This window comes from Fusarium musae, chromosome 10 (genome assembly GCF_019915245.1).
Source record: "Fusarium musae strain F31 chromosome 10, whole genome shotgun sequence".
NCBI classification, from domain to species: Eukaryota; Fungi; Ascomycota; class Sordariomycetes; order Hypocreales; family Nectriaceae; genus Fusarium; species Fusarium musae.
In genome coordinates, this window is record NC_058396.1 from 1,205,892 (window position 1) to 1,220,837 (window position 14,946).

At 48.4% G+C, this 14,946-nt stretch overlaps 9 protein-coding genes across 9 annotated transcripts; 5 read left to right on the top strand and 4 right to left on the bottom strand.

Moving 5' to 3' along the window:
* Positions 1 to 391: 391 nt before the first annotated feature.
* Positions 392 to 1,169, top strand: J7337_012565 (uncharacterized protein; the record flags this gene model as incomplete). The annotated part of the gene is made up of 2 exons (XM_044830078.1): positions 392 to 1,096; positions 1,155 to 1,169. The coding sequence occupies 2 exons, from the start codon at positions 392 to 394 to the stop codon at positions 1,167 to 1,169; spliced, it is 720 nt and encodes a 239-aa protein (XP_044674994.1).
* A 336-nt stretch (positions 1,170 to 1,505) lies between these two features.
* On the top strand, positions 1,506 to 2,520 carry J7337_012566 (uncharacterized protein; the record flags this gene model as incomplete). The annotated part of the gene is made up of 2 exons (XM_044830079.1): positions 1,506 to 2,298; positions 2,348 to 2,520. The coding sequence occupies 2 exons, from the start codon at positions 1,506 to 1,508 to the stop codon at positions 2,518 to 2,520; spliced, it is 966 nt and encodes a 321-aa protein (XP_044674995.1).
* A 208-nt stretch (positions 2,521 to 2,728) lies between these two features.
* J7337_012567 (uncharacterized protein) lies at positions 2,729 to 4,057 on the bottom strand (the record flags this gene model as incomplete). Its single annotated transcript, XM_044830080.1, has 1 exon — positions 2,729 to 4,057. One exon carries the CDS (start codon positions 4,055 to 4,057, stop codon positions 2,729 to 2,731), a length of 1,329 nt encoding a protein of 442 aa, XP_044674996.1.
* Positions 4,058 to 8,109: 4,052 nt separating this feature from the next.
* On the top strand, positions 8,110 to 8,419 carry J7337_012568 (uncharacterized protein; the record flags this gene model as incomplete). The annotated part of the gene is made up of 2 exons (XM_044830081.1): positions 8,110 to 8,294; positions 8,347 to 8,419. The coding sequence occupies 2 exons, from the start codon at positions 8,110 to 8,112 to the stop codon at positions 8,417 to 8,419; spliced, it is 258 nt and encodes an 85-aa protein (XP_044674997.1).
* A 421-nt stretch (positions 8,420 to 8,840) lies between these two features.
* Positions 8,841 to 10,057, top strand: J7337_012569 (uncharacterized protein; the record flags this gene model as incomplete). The annotated part of the gene is made up of 2 exons (XM_044830082.1): positions 8,841 to 9,090; positions 9,435 to 10,057. The coding sequence occupies 2 exons, from the start codon at positions 8,841 to 8,843 to the stop codon at positions 10,055 to 10,057; spliced, it is 873 nt and encodes a 290-aa protein (XP_044674998.1).
* Positions 10,058 to 10,216: 159 nt separating this feature from the next.
* On the bottom strand, positions 10,217 to 11,023 carry J7337_012570 (uncharacterized protein; the record flags this gene model as incomplete). The annotated part of the gene is made up of 2 exons (XM_044830083.1): positions 10,217 to 10,558; positions 10,613 to 11,023. 2 exons carry the CDS (start codon positions 11,021 to 11,023, stop codon positions 10,217 to 10,219), a joined length of 753 nt encoding a protein of 250 aa, XP_044674999.1.
* Positions 11,024 to 11,795: 772 nt separating this feature from the next.
* J7337_012571 (uncharacterized protein) lies at positions 11,796 to 13,180 on the top strand (the record flags this gene model as incomplete). The annotated part of the gene is made up of 3 exons (XM_044830084.1): positions 11,796 to 12,458; positions 12,508 to 12,714; positions 12,767 to 13,180. 3 exons carry the CDS (start codon positions 11,796 to 11,798, stop codon positions 13,178 to 13,180), a joined length of 1,284 nt encoding a protein of 427 aa, XP_044675000.1.
* Positions 13,181 to 13,509: 329 nt separating this feature from the next.
* J7337_012572 (uncharacterized protein) lies at positions 13,510 to 14,257 on the bottom strand (the record flags this gene model as incomplete). Its single annotated transcript, XM_044830085.1, has 4 exons — positions 13,510 to 13,515; positions 13,567 to 13,916; positions 13,972 to 14,071; positions 14,132 to 14,257. The coding sequence occupies 4 exons, from the start codon at positions 14,255 to 14,257 to the stop codon at positions 13,510 to 13,512; spliced, it is 582 nt and encodes a 193-aa protein (XP_044675001.1).
* Positions 14,258 to 14,314: 57 nt separating this feature from the next.
* J7337_012573 (uncharacterized protein) lies at positions 14,315 to 14,871 on the bottom strand (the record flags this gene model as incomplete). The annotated part of the gene is made up of 2 exons (XM_044830086.1): positions 14,315 to 14,384; positions 14,558 to 14,871. The coding sequence occupies 2 exons, from the start codon at positions 14,869 to 14,871 to the stop codon at positions 14,315 to 14,317; spliced, it is 384 nt and encodes a 127-aa protein (XP_044675002.1).
* Between the last annotated feature and the right edge of the window lie 75 nt (positions 14,872 to 14,946).

Sequence of the window (14,946 nt, forward strand, 5' to 3'; positions counted from 1 at the left end):
AAAGGTCGAGGGCGTTTGAAGGGAAGTAGACTAATAGTCCAGGGTTTCTATCAAGTTTCGGACTCGTGGTGCTTTACCATACACAGGATATATGAAGCAAAGCTGGGAATTCCTCCTAAACAACGCAGAATATGCGAGTGACCTTATGATACCCCCTTTCGTTCGTATAAATGAATTATGCCGTCGTATATGCGACACTTTTGGGTATGATGACCTAGAGAACTCAGGTATGAGGGGAGAGTTTGTCAGCGTCATGGCTTTGCAGACGCTGAGTAACGAGTCTGCACTGTTGAAAGCTTCCATTCCTCCAAATCTGCAGAACAACCGTGAGTCAACCTCCAAGGCTATCAGCTTATGTCTTGGCTAAGATATATTGGCAGTTGCTATAAGAATGGAGGCCTACTTGCTCGATACTTTACTCGGCGAAGTCTCACTACATGATGACTTTTGGGATAGCACATCGACTTCCGACGTCTTCATGACTAATAATCTGTCTTCCTCAACCAGTACTAGGGTTTCCATCTTGTTCAGCCTTATTCGAAGCTGCAAGTCTCTGAACGATGCTGTTATAGTCTATCCAGACGAAGAGCTCTGGTACATCACGTTTTATACCACGGCCAAGATTTGCAGAAGTCTCTTGTGCCTCTCAAATGCTAGCAAGATATCATCCGAAATCTTCAGAGAGACTGGACTAGCTTCCTTCAATGCCCCTTTCATGACGATTACTTCTCCTGTTCACGACGCTATGACAGTCGAGAGAGTGGCTGACCTGCAAGGCGAGGCAAAGCGGCTGCAAGGAAAATTCAAGAATCTCTCATCTCAAGTACAGAAAACCGGCAATGAGGAAGACATCATGCTCGGTTTCTCGGATATGATCTGGGCAGTGGCAGCTGCGTACGAGGAAACGAAAAGGCTGGAACCTGGCCTTTTGGCCTTTTCTCTGGGAAGTGATGCACAGAACTCCTCTTCTGAACTGAGTAGCTCCGAAGGCTATCTCTCGAGTACCGGTTCTGGAAACATGCCACTAGAAGCAGTGTTAGACTTTGGTCTGATGGAAGATGAAACTTGGGAAGAGTTGTTGGCTGGAATTGCTACGGTAAGCGACCCTGCATTATCGCTGCATGTATGAGTAGCTGTAATTAGCAAGCAGATAGAACGCCCCTCAATGAGACTTCGTCGAGAACATTGACAAGAGAATTCTGTAAACTCCGAATTACTGCACCGTTGTCTTTCTATCCGTAATGACATATGCTGACAGGGCCAAAAACCTTGGCTGAGGATTTTCGCTTACAGGCGATTGGCCAGGGATTGCTTCAGTGGCTGACCGGAAATTCCGCTTGCGGCGAAGTCCACTGAAGCTTGGTAATAACTGCATAGACCCCGTTGCGACGAGCGGATATAAGATGCCTCAATATCTTGGTCATAAGAACTCAAAGCAAACTATTCTACTATCCCAATTTCAAGATAAAAACAATCAACAAAAGTTTATATCAAGCGTAATCATTATGCCTCCTCCCAAAGGAACTCCCAACCCTCTTGAAGGACCTGGTAAGCAAGTCCTCTTTGTGTGGTTTCATTTTGATGCATGGATTAACCTACATAAAGGTGACTATGACGTTACTTCGGTGGTACACTCCGATACCTATCCTGCCATTGACCCAAAGAACTTCAATTTTAAGGACAAGGTAGTTCTCGTCACTGGAGCATCTCGAGGCTATGGACGAGCTATGTGTGCAGCCTTTGCACGAGCTGGTACTTCGCGTATCGTGGTCGCTTCTAGGTCTGACATGTCGGCAACTGCCGAGGCTATCAAAGCTGCGGCAAAAGAAGCTGGTCACCCAGAGCCAGAAGTCCTGACCATCAAGGCGGATGTTGGTGTCCCCGAGAGTGTTGATGCCTTGGCGCAAAAGATCGACGAAGCATTCGGTTATGTTGATGTCGTGATTAACAATGCAGCATTCATGAAAATGGTGTCCATCCCTGATTCTGAGCCCGCAGACTGGTTGCAGACGCTCACCGCAAATGTCTATGGGCCGTATCTCATTGCTCGAGCCTTGGCCCCTCTGCTGGTCAAGTCGGAACTTAAAACTGTCATCAACATCAGTAGCGTCGGAGCTCACCTCGTATCGCCGACTCTAAGCTCATATCAGATTTCTAAGCTGGCGCTTATCAGATTGACCGAGTTTATCTCGGTCGAGTTCGCAGACAAAGGAATAGTCTCATACAGCGTTCATCCTGGAAACTCTCCTTCAGAGATGTTGGGAGGCATCGAGGGGATTCCCGAGGCATTTCGAGCAGGTCAGTCCATCAGTCTAAATCGTCAGAATCTGCTGCTAACAGTAATTAGCCTTTGTTGACACTCCTGCGCTTTGTGCAAACTCTTTGGTTTATTTGGCATCAGAAAAGCGACCTTGGCTGGCCGGTCGCTACATCAATCTCACTTGGGACCTTCCCGAACTGATGTCGAAGGAAGAGGAGATTGTCAAGGGTGACAAGCTCAAAGTTCGTCTTGTGACTTAGTTAGTTGGAAGCTAGCTTGGGAAATGCACAGTCGTCAACTGCGGGCTTCATCATGCACTTAGATATTCAAAGCAAAAGTGATTGTCTGAATTGTGTGGAATAATTATTACGTAGTAGTCTATCGATGGGTATGTCCAATGGTCTATGTCATCAAATCCGTACAAATACACTTTTAGTAAAAGTCCTCTCGCTCAGTCGAGTGATTCCTTTATTGTTGCTTGCCCTCAGCAGTGTTGAGATTCTCCAACTGATCCAAGCACCTCTTTCGAATACCGAAGAATGCTGTTACATGTCCAACAATCCACCAAGCAAAGAGAATAGGAAGCCCAATATGAAGAGAGTTGCCGCATCCAGACCAGACCTGGATGAGAATAATCCATAATGAATGAGCGGGGAAAAGGTAACCAATGCGGTAGAATCCAGCTGTGAGCTCAAAGGGGAACACGACAGAGCCGACATTCATCATGAACCAAGTCAGGAGGAAGAAGGGCGTGAGGGCCATGGGGATATAGCTTCCAATCAGAGTTTCTAGTACTTGGAAGTTGACATCCATGAATAGCCAAAAGGTCAACCAGGATAGAGCAAACTGTCCGCCCGACACACCCCAGTCTTCGCGGAAGGCCCAAATATAGCCTGTGACGATCAAGGCATAGAGAGCAGAGAATATCATGCCGTTGATGAAACGCATAATGAAGAGATCGCGGATGCGCATGTTCTTGTGAAGGCCGAACTTGTCGTAGATACCGTTCATGGCGAGGACGTAGAAGAACTGGCCAAGGATAGCCATGACAATGTTGATGGTGTTGTAAAGGTTTCGACTTCCTTGGTTGGTGGGCATGATGATGTCGGCGGTACCTTGGATTGGGTTGAGATATGCTTGGACGGCAGCTGGGTCACTGCTGTTGACACTTCGTAGAGCGGATCGACCCTGTTGGGACTGATAGTAGCTACCTCGAGCGGCGCTGATGACCTTTTGCATGTTGGGAACCAAGTATCCAGAAGCGACAGTAGGATATCGGGCGCTGTTGTAGATGTAGGTGATGCTATCAGCAGGGTTGTAGGTCTCGGCAGCAGAGCCACCTTCATAAGCAGCAGCAAGCTTATCAGAAGAGCCCTTGTTGATGTAGATAGCACCCCAATAATCAGCGTGACAGACGCCATGCTTGACATCATTTGTCTCGGGGTAGTCATCGGCGGATCGAAACTCAAGTGTAGGGAACGTCTTGTCCTGGAAGTTCTTGTATGCGCTGGCGACAGACTCCCCAACAGCACCACCATCATAGTCGACAACTAGGATCTTCAGGGCTGATACTCGATTACCGACCTCGAATGTGGAACCGAAGACGTATGAAAGGTCGGCGAGGAAGACGACGAGAATGGCGACCATGACTCCTGTGAGGATCTTGGTGACAAGACCCCTTCGGCCGTGCCATGTTGTTGAGTTGATGCCATGTCGTTGTGTGTCCTCCATGACGGCCGGCTCGTCGTGTAACGTGGGAGCAGGGGAGGATGATTGTTGTTCTAGATCGACTGCCATGTTGAAGACTGAACTGAACGAAAGGGGTAGGTTTAGGTGATGGAGGGGCTGAAGAGACCACGATTAATGGAGACCGGTGGTTGTTTTTTTCTTATCTGTCTAAATAATTAATGGATACTAAATTAAAACAATCGTACGACTCCTGCATATCTAAATAGCCAGATCCATCTGATCGATAGTGCCATGATATTACTATGGCCGCATATTCTGGACTCTTGAGTTCCTCCGTCGTAGGTCGGAAATCCAGACAAGTCCGAGGAGCGAGGCCTGAGTCAATGATCAATCACACGCCAAACCCCATAGGGGCCTCGCGTAAGGGTCAGGGTGATCATCAGCCGCTAAAAAGTGGTAAAAGCCGGCGGCATCTCGCGTCGCGACGTGGCCGACTCGCCGACTTTGGCGCTAAGATAACTGTGATTACAAAAGATGCCCACTTCCTCCTAAAAATGTGACTGGAAGGGTTCGCTCTTTCGTGGATTTTCGCATAATCCAGATAAGCCGGTCGGCGTTGCGCACTTTTTTTCACCGACCGAGAGATTGATGCATCCATCAATCAATCAACCAATCTCCGATTACGTGAGATCCTCACTGAAATCATTTACGTCACTTTCTTTGTTGCAGATGACAGCCATCGCCTTTGATCATCACCAATAGACCCATCTCAGCTGCTCAATTATTGGTAATGTGATAAAATGCCGAATATTGCCTCTCATTCATCGCACAAGGCATGCCTCTGACATAATTCCGTGTTGCACAACTCCCAACAGACAACAACCCTTTAACTCCGTGTGATACCTCATCAAGCCCCGTACGTGGTTTGTGCAGCACTGCACTATTGCCATGCAACACCTGTAGAGCCTGTATTCCTCCTTACCTGACGTCGTAAGCAACACAAAACCCGTAATGGGGTAGCACAAGAGCCAGTCGATATGCATATTTTCTCGAATATATTTGCCGACATTGATGAGATGGCTTGTCAATATTAAATAAATCTCCACATCGCAAAGCATACTCCGTACGAGTATTTGACTTCGTGAAACGTGTGCAACACGCGGATCCGCGCCATGGCGCGCCCTGGTCCAACAAAGCAAATTCTTCGACAGCTTCTCACTAGCGCTTACTACTCATCTTTGGCAATCGGGGCAGCCCTACGGCCTGGTCGAAAACGTACAGCTGTAGGGTAATCACTCCAAACTCATCGTCAAGGCGTTGTTGAGCTTCAGGTTGCCTACAGGTAAAATATGTCACGGTTGAGATATCCCTAAGAAGTTCGGTAGTATCTATATTGTTGAAATTTCAATATAGTTCGTTGTCCATGTTTTTCAAAACCTGTTCCGCACGGAAACCTGTTTTGTTTCTGCTCAATCCATGGCAGCAATCGAGCTTCGGTTTCATGTTCCAACTAGGAGTGGAACCGTCCAACATTACCTGATACCTCCAGCATCTCCTCCATATTCCTGTGGCATTGATTCGCCGACAAATGACTAGATACAAGAAGCATAATTACCTTACTGTTTCTCTTCAGCTTGATCTGGCTTCTCACGACGAAGTTGGGTGCAAGAATCAACTTCCAGCTCGTGATGGCACGCCACCAACCCGATCCCTTCATCTGCTTTGAGGCTGATCGGCGATGCCTAAGGGGCAGTAGCTCCGATTTCAACAAAACCAAGTTAGTTTGGGTAATTTCGTTGAGTACTGAAAGTACTTGCCTATAGCAAGCCAAAGTTGCAGGCCTTTCCCGACTGTAAGCTTCGATCAGCTGGCCCAACCCCAACATGGCACGGGCTTGTACATCGTCCAAGATCATCAAGGTGTATACGTCTTCAAGGGATCGATTGAACAATTGCAGTCTGTCATAAAACTCTCCTCAGCCCCACGCTCCCTTACTGAATTAAAACGATAGATCCACAATGAATTTCGGCGATCGATGTAGAGTTTCGCACGTCTATCATGAGTATCATCTATCACATCCGACCACTCTCACCCCTTCGGAGCTTTTTAAGAGTTAAGGTTAATGCTAGCCGTTTCGTTGCCACTGTCAGCTGTCACATTCTTCGACCGTGCAGCATGCTCAACCTACCAACCAACTCATGCAGAGACATTGGCGGGTATGACGGACGAGGTTTTCCTGTCATAATTACCGTACCGTGACATAACAGCAGAGACACTGATGGGTGCATCATGCCACTTCATCAAATGACCAGAAGAGAGGGAAGAGCTATTGGCTGGCATCGTGAAATGGTAGCTGGAGCTGAAAATGTGTCTCCACTGCCCCCAAGTCCAGACCTGCTGGTCTGAGGCATATTACATGAAAAGTCTCATAAGAGCCAGTAATTATATGGAACTCAATACTCGATTCAGAATTTGGCTGAAAACTCAAGGTGCTATTCGTGCAGAACACAAACTTTGCCAGCCGAGATTAACTTTGCCTCCAGCCCCTCATATTAGCTTCTCAAGTAAACTTCCGCTCGCAACGGGCCGCTCAATCTAGATCCCGATAAGTTATGTAACTGACAGCCCGCCTAACGCACTTGATCAGTGCCAAGCTGAACATCTGGATTACCGCTGAGGGAACTCCGCCTGACCGACATCCGCACCACTGATACTCACAGCTCCGAGACATTGGGGGTTCATACGCTGCTCCGTTCCGGTTTCGTTAGCCAAGAAACGGACAGGCTGCCATGGCAGTTCCCGCCTCTTCTTATTTGGACGACTTGCAGATCTTGATGCGGAGATGTCAAGATTGGGAGTCCACTGACGTGACTCGGATGTGTCCCCCGGTCGATGTTGGTTGTGATGAGATCGTTGCTTGCATATGACTTTACGAGACTAAGACAGCCGACCACTGAAGGGAGAGATGTCGCGTCCTGTCACAAGGAAGGGATGGTAGGTGCCCCACCGGAGGATTTTCGTATTCTACACAACCACATGCGAATGAATAGAGATCAGAAACCCGTCGATCGTCATATTGCGCGAAGCAGCAACGGCTTGCAGATCACCGTCTTTGCACCAGTCAGATCAAAGAAGTTGATGGACCGCAACGCTCGACATGAGACAAGACTTTCGCCCTTGTTGTCGATCAGACTCTGCAAAGATTGGCCAATAATGAATGAAACGGCACTTGCCGCTTGATGTGCGGCCGAAGAAAGGGGATGGCCCTGTTGTCTTACAACTAGAATGATTTGCGGGGGTTGAAGATCCACGACCAAGTTCGTCATTGAAGTTCTGTTCTCAAAGGATTGCCTTTCTATCGCGGCAGGACACCGTCGCAGCTAGAAGACCTGCAACAGTTAGCAAAGGTTCAAGCAACCATGGAAGTGACCTGTGATTATACCATAGATGCAGCTCGAAACCTCTACAGATGTACATGTGAGCCAAAATCAAGTTTGTCGAGCCCTCACTTCCGGGTTTCTTCCAGAATCCATCTCACCGCCTCGATGATGCTCAAGCCAAGGGCCAAGCAGTGAATCTTCCGGTCCATTCAGAATGGCTCTTCGCCCTGATCGTCAGTAAATCAACCGTTGTTGTTGTCTTGACAGACGCCTCTGACATACATGGCAGCAGCAGGTCTCAGAATAGCAAGAATTACCATGAAAGTTACCAAGTTGAGATATCGCATACCAGACAATTATGCTTCCGGCCCAATGCGGTAAGACAAACTTAATCGCCAGGACGTTGAGCTTGTACAACACTAAACGCTTTGGCACGGCCATGAGACGGCTTTGGCATGTTGGGACTACCAATAACCTATGGAAAGTAATGTACCTTATCATGAGCTTCAACTTTGCCAGATGGCGACTGTCTGAGGAACTCGACCAGCCCCTCATGACTTGTGGTTCTCAGACGCTCATGAATAATTTGGTTGCTGAGCAGGGAGTAGAGATGTCTTGAGGGACTCTGTGTCTTGATTCTTGAGAGCTCGGATATCTATAAAAGCCCCCTTCATCCCTCCTCATCAGTCCATCCTCATCACCCACAATCACACTCTTCTATCACAACAATCAAACAATCATTACACCCAAGATCTATCAGATCCTCCCAAAACCATCAAAATGAAGGCCTCATTCATCCTTGCTCTCCCTGCCATTGCCGCCGCGGCTGCTACCCCTCAGATGGAGGAGCGACAGCTCGGGTCTCTCTTCAACCCTGCCTGTCTGCTCCGAATCACTGGCATCATGGACTGTATCCCCACCCTTACCCTCAATAGCATTGTTGGACTCAGGGAGGTCCTTGAGTGGTAGGTTGACCGCTTTCTGCTTTGCTTCTAAATGATACTGAATATTTTATAGCCCTGTTGAACTTGTTACCAGCATCACCAACTGTCTCAATGTCAGACTTCCTCCCGTTCCCGGCACCAAATAAATGGACTGAAACACTCTTGTTCACTTCTTGGAGGATGGGTTGACTGTTATGTCACGGATGGAATATAAAAGCCTCGCCCAGAATCAGATACTTTGAATTGACAATCCTGAGGCACGATCCTTTCGTCTTAGCACGTATCATATGTGATCTTAAACATGGTTAATTGCTTCTCATAAGGCGCATTGAATATTGACGGTTTCCTTCTCGTGTCATATTCAGAGAAGTTGAACCTTGACATGGACTAGCCTTGTTCAGATTTTGATAGAGCGCTAAAGACTTCTCTCAGCCTTAAGAGAGTAGATCCAAGCGTATTGGTTTTATTCAAAGCCCCATTACACCCACGATTTCATTTTAACGGTAGCAATCCCGGGGAATTTCATTTCTCGCATATCGCAGGCAACTGACCGTGACAGAGTCGAAAATGGCCAACAGAATAGTGTTTCTTACCCCCAAGCATTTGCAGAAATTCATCCAAGATGCAGAGTCAGGTACTGTATATAAGAACCTGGCGATAATGGGTGTTCACGACGAAGATGGTGAAACGAAGTCGAGCGAACCCCCCGCGACGCGCGAGGAATTGACCTGCCTTCTCACCAAAGCCTTCACAGCGCTTGCAAAGGGCGCTGGAAATCCATTGGGCATCGTCGCTTTGAAGAGCCACGCTGAGGGACGTCCCAAGCATCAAATCTAGATTAAGAGCGAGCTCGAGGAGCTCTCCACTATGAAAAGTACCTGGCAGTGCACCAACGACACATTCTTCGTCACGATGCAATCACTGCTGCTGCCAAGCTTCAAATTCAATCTCTCAATCTGTTCAACGATACAGACATGAAGCTCTTTGCCTTGGCTAGCGATCAACTCAACCTAATCGACTGGGATAGGCCTGATATCGCGCATGTGCTGGTGACCGTGACATCTCTCAACACTAACATCTCAACACGGGTTTTTGCCTTCAAAGACCGTGGGGAGGATTGAGAAGAGGTTGGCGACACAGACTGGCTTGAAAGAGTCACAGACTGGACAGCGCCTCAGATCCGCGCTAAAGCTGAAAACGAAAGCAACTTTACTGGCCTAGGGAGACTTGTCCAGAAATGTCCTCGACTTCAAGACTTCGCTTACCGATTCCTTGGCATCCCCCTCCCCGGACTTCCTGAACTGAAAGGCTTCCAATTTCCCAACTGGAAGATCCTGGAATACGTCTCAGAACTCCTCAGCCTTCCCAAACTCAACCGATTGACATTACGGTTCCAACTAACCAAGGAGTCCATCGTTCTCAACCTTCTCAAGCGAACTCGGCATGGGGGGCTGTTCATAGGACCTATGTGGCTAGACCCCGGATATTTCAAGCCTATCTTCGAATTCTGCAGCAGCCCAGAGTCCAACATGCAAAAGCTCGAGGTTAGAGCTTCTCTATACCAGATGGGTTCAGAGGAGCGTGGCCAAATTCACTTTCAGCGTCAGCCGTACGATGAAGATGCCGAGTGCTGTGCCCACTTGAGAAGAGAGGGTGAAGGTGTCAGGCGTCCTATTCACTTTCATTCTGATCCGCAGACGCTTATAGAGGTCGGAACATCATTTTGTAATTTGTTGCTGAACGATTCTGGGGCGTTTGATGACAGTGGAGCTCATACATTCTAGTACGCTCTATTTGATGGAAAAGTCATTCGATCTATTCCCATATACTTGAGTAGAGATCTCGGTGACCTTATACAATTCAGGATTCAGTGATGAAAATCTTGATTTCATAAACTAACAGGATATCTCAATTCCAAAGTGCTGCATACTGCGTTAAAAGACCTAAGCTGCTCTCTTCTTGCCCTCCTCGACAGCTAACTCAACTCCCTTGACTGTCTCATCGACCTTCGACAGGAAGACGGAGTGCGATGCTTTTGAGTGAAATTGCACGGCATTCGGACCCAGCATACCTGCCATTTGCTCTTGCACCACAGGGAACAGCGCTTTGTCCTCGTCACAGAAGAAGTACATGGTCTCGATATCGTGCCATGGCTCGTATGTGACAGTGTCTGTGAAAACACGACCTGATTGGTGCTTGAGGGTCTTCATGGCGCTTTCAAGTACCTCGCCACTTAGATCGTGGTAGAAAATCTCCTCTGGTGTGTCTGCGTACACATAATCTCCCTGCCGATAGTTAGAAAGGGCTGCCCTCTGGCGAGAATTCCTGAGCTTGCTTACCTTGGGGTTCATCCAGGGCAGGAATTGACCGCCGAGCATTTGCTTGATGCTCAGGCCCAGCGGCGTGACGAACGCAGCTAGGTACACAAACATGATGACACCACCGGAAAGACCTTGCTCCTTGCGTTGGCGGTATCCAAGCCCCTTCACGGCATTGGCACCGACCAAACCACCATATGAGTGGACAACAAGGACGATCTGTTCTCCTTTATCGGCTAGACGCTGAAGGACAGTTCGTACAGCATCTGCATCATCGTCAAGACCCTTGGTGGGAGGCTCAGCTCCTACAGATGGATACTCAACAGCCTCGGTTGTCCATCCCCGGCTGTGAAGAGCCTCGCGAACGGGGTCAAAGCAAGAGGCCAAGTGCCAAGCGCCTGGGGCAAATACGATGGTAGGGTTAGAAGACATCTCGGAAAAAAAGTTTAGATGATGAAGTAGAATCTGGGGTAAACCAGGTTGTTATCGGGACTGCTTTTATACACACGGGTCACTGAACTAAGGAATATTCGGGGTATAGCTAACCCCTTTCCTCCCCCGTGGGGTACACGTTGCTCGAATGCCGGGTCTAGATGTTGGAGATCTGCTGCGACCTACCATTTTTGTATTAGATATATTCTTTGCAGCTTCTCCCTGCGCCTTGAAAGCTTGTCTGTTGGCAGTAAACGGAGCTTAGTTGGCTTCCATTCTTTAGCTTCCGAGAATACCCTCCTCCGATAGGTCAAACACGTCAAATATCTCAAGAACCCTTCATGAAACCCAGCATCCGAACCTGATAGTGGCCACGTGCCGTGTCTCGAGCTTGAAACTCAGTCCTCATCCAATGATTATGAGGCTTATTCTGATATAGAAGATCGACTCAGAATCTACCGAGTCAGTCTCCGCGGAAGCAACGTGGAGATCTTCCCCGCAAAGGAAGCCCCGAGCTCAAACTCCAACAGTGTCGGAAAGCAGCGAGCGGGGGTCGGAAGCCGGGTGTTCCCCAACTTTTTGTCTGTTTCTTGGTTTTTTTTGGTCTGGAAGAGTCGGAAGCGTCTATGACGGCAGAATGGGGTCTAGCTAGCGTTCCGGAGTGAGCAAAAACATCTTCATTCCTAATTATTAAAAGAATAACCACTACTCGTTACCTTGTGTCAATTGCTTCAATCAGATTTCTTTCTTTATTCATCATTTACTAATCAATATGGCTATCTCATCGAACACCACGAAGCCATTCGACATAGCCATTGTCGGTGGTGGTATTGCCGGTCTGACTCTGGCTATCGCCCTTCACCACCGCAATGTTCCCGTTATGCTCTATGAGCGAGCCGACAACTTTCACGAGATCGGCGCAGGTGTCTCATTCACTCCCAATGCCGTGGCAGCGATGAAGATGTGCCATCCTGGTGTACACGACGCTTTTCTCAAAGTCTGCACCTGGAATGGCTGGGAGTCTAAGCGCAAGACCTGGTTTGACTTCCTAGACGGCACCACCGAGGATGACAACGTGGCTTTCAGCATCAAGACTCCTCTCGGTCAGAACGGTGTTCACAGAGCGCAGTTCCTCAACGAGCTTATTCACCTTTTACCTTCAGACAAGGTGCAATTCAACAAGCACATTGACAACGCAGTGGAAGAGCCCAATGGCAAGGTTCGCATGAGCTTTTCCGATGGCACAACGGCATTTGCCGATGCTCTGATTGGTTGTGATGGTATCGGATCTCGCGTCCGGAGGATCCTTTTTGGAGAGAATCACCCATGTGCAAGACCTCGGTACTCTCACAAGTATGCTTATCGTGGCCTCATTCCCATGGACAAAGCTATTGCAGCTGTCGGTGAGGAGAGGGCGCGAAATGCATGCATGCACGTAAGTTGATGTCCCGTATGCGATACCGAACAGAATGTTGACAACTCAGATGGGACAAGATGGTCATGTCTTGACCTTCCAAGTCAACCACGGCGAGAAGCTCAACGTTGTCGCGTTCCGCACAGATCCAAATGAGTGGAGTGATCCTACAAGGCTGACCAAGACGGCGCACCGCCAGAATGCCTTAGATGACTTCAAAGGTTACAATAGCACTGTGACAAACCTTTTGAAGCTAACAGAAGAGACTCTTAGTGTAGTATGTCTAACATCAGCATCTATACGGATCAAATACTGACTAATTTTCGCAGTGGGCCATCTTTGACCTTGGTGACAACCCCGTCCCATCATTCTATAAAGGCAGAATAGCTATCCTCGGCGACGCCGCCCATGCCACAAGTCCTCACCACGGCGCTGGAGCTGGTTTCTGTATAGAAGATAGCGCAGTCATGGCAGAGATTCTCGCTGATGAGCGCGTACAAAATCTGTCAGATATCGAGGCTGCATTTGCTGCTTATGACGAGTCGAGAAGAGAGAGGGGCCAATGGCTCGTCGATAGCAGCAGGTTTGTTGGAAATGCATATGAGTGGAGGGCAGAGGGTGTTGGAAAGGATATTCCCAAGATCGAGCAGGAGATCAACGAGCGAATTGGTGTGATTTCTAATATTGACCTTGCGAAATCATGCGAGGCGGCTAGGGAGTTGTTGAACAAGAAACGAGCTTAGACAGATACCTTTCAAATTCAAATAATCTTACACAAGGAACAATAGCCCTATCCATTCTGATATCCATTATGTATTCATCAACAAAACCTGCAAACTTTCCCCCGTTTTCATGCTCAAGTTTCCCCCGGCATCTTGTTTGCAGAACAAACAGATCATTACATCAGAAAGTTGTTGCCTCCGCCGCTGCACAAAGCGCTGGCAAACTAGGCATCGATTTTCTGGTGAGGTACTTACCTGAGTGAATGCTGTTGTCTCTCAGCCTTGCTCATTCTGGTGATATCAAACTCGTGCCCCCCGAGCTTGGTAGACCCCTTATCATCCTTGAAGTCTCAGAGCTGTAAAATCGTCAACTTTGTCATTCTCAGAGTAACAGTGGGAAAACTTACTCTATAGTTCCATTTCACGTTGTTCCACTTGCCCATCCACTGAGCCCATTCCTCTCGATGATCTTTGATATCCTCTCGTTCCTTCTCGAAGTTATGCGGTGCGGTAAGTTTGATGCCAGCTTCCTCGGCGAGGTCAATGATCTTGTAGATCCAAGACCAATTTTCTTCGTCGACGCCATAGTCCGACTGCTCACGACCCCATCGGATAAACATGAAGAGAACAAGGCCGAGATTGTGGATCTCTGAGTCGGGCTTGAAGACGTCTTCCTTCTTCAAGACCTCGATGGTAGCGAGGATGAGGGCGCCCACAACCTCGCAAGTCACTTGGACTCTTGCACCATCATTAAGCACTGGATATGTCAGCAAGGGCAAGTCTTCTATGGGAGGGAGGGAACCGTAACTTACTGACGTATTCGAGCAGGCCACCGCGAAGAATCATGGCAAGTCCTTCGACTTCAGGCCAGTAATCGCGATAGATGGACTTTGGCTTGAAGACAAGGTTGAACTGGACAATTTGTACCGGTCAGTCAAGTCTAGAAGGATCATGCATATAAAAGGTACTCACGATGTTCTCCAATACCTCCATTGCACCGTAGCCACCAAAGTCGTTGTAGATGTACAAGTCAAAGTCATCTGGGCTGCGCTTGAGACATTCTTGCTCCCACCACGTATGACGGTCAACACCGCGCATGGTGAAGAACCAAGGCCACTCTGGGTGAAGTGATGCAAGCTTGTCGTAGGGCTTCTTCTACTTATCCTTCTCAGCGTCATTTCCAGTCTCGCCTTCTCCCTCTTCCTCGTCCTCACCCTTATCATCGCTGCCACGTTCGAACCGAGGAATGGGGTGCAGATGAAGTCCCAATTATCAGCACCTTCGTCATCAGGCACAGTATCATCTTGCTTCATAGCCTCATCTCTCATCTTTCACTTTGCAGCAGAAAGCTTAAGAGCCTTCTTGTGAGTACCAAGCTAAGGACCGTGGTCATCCCACCACTTGCGACTACCGAGGGTCATCCCGCGACCAGCAGTAGCGTCAATGCCAGCGATCCATCGTGAAGGCATGGGAATCGCTTCGATGGCTTTTGACTCTGCACACTCATGGGGCATGATTTGGGGTATTATAGCCTTATCCTTAGGGCCACGGGGAATGTAACGCTTGCGCGAACCTCTTGGAGCCTGAGAGCTCTCACCTTGCTCCGCTGCTGCGTCTTCATTGGTTCGGGCGCTTATAGACGCAGGCTGGCCATTGTCGAGCCCATCGTGAGTGCGTTTACTCTGAGCGTTGGTTGATCTTTTGGGAGGCATGTTGAATAGAATTGGGTGATGATGATGTCGCGAACTTACGTCACTTGATTTTCAGGGGCTCTCCAATTTATGATA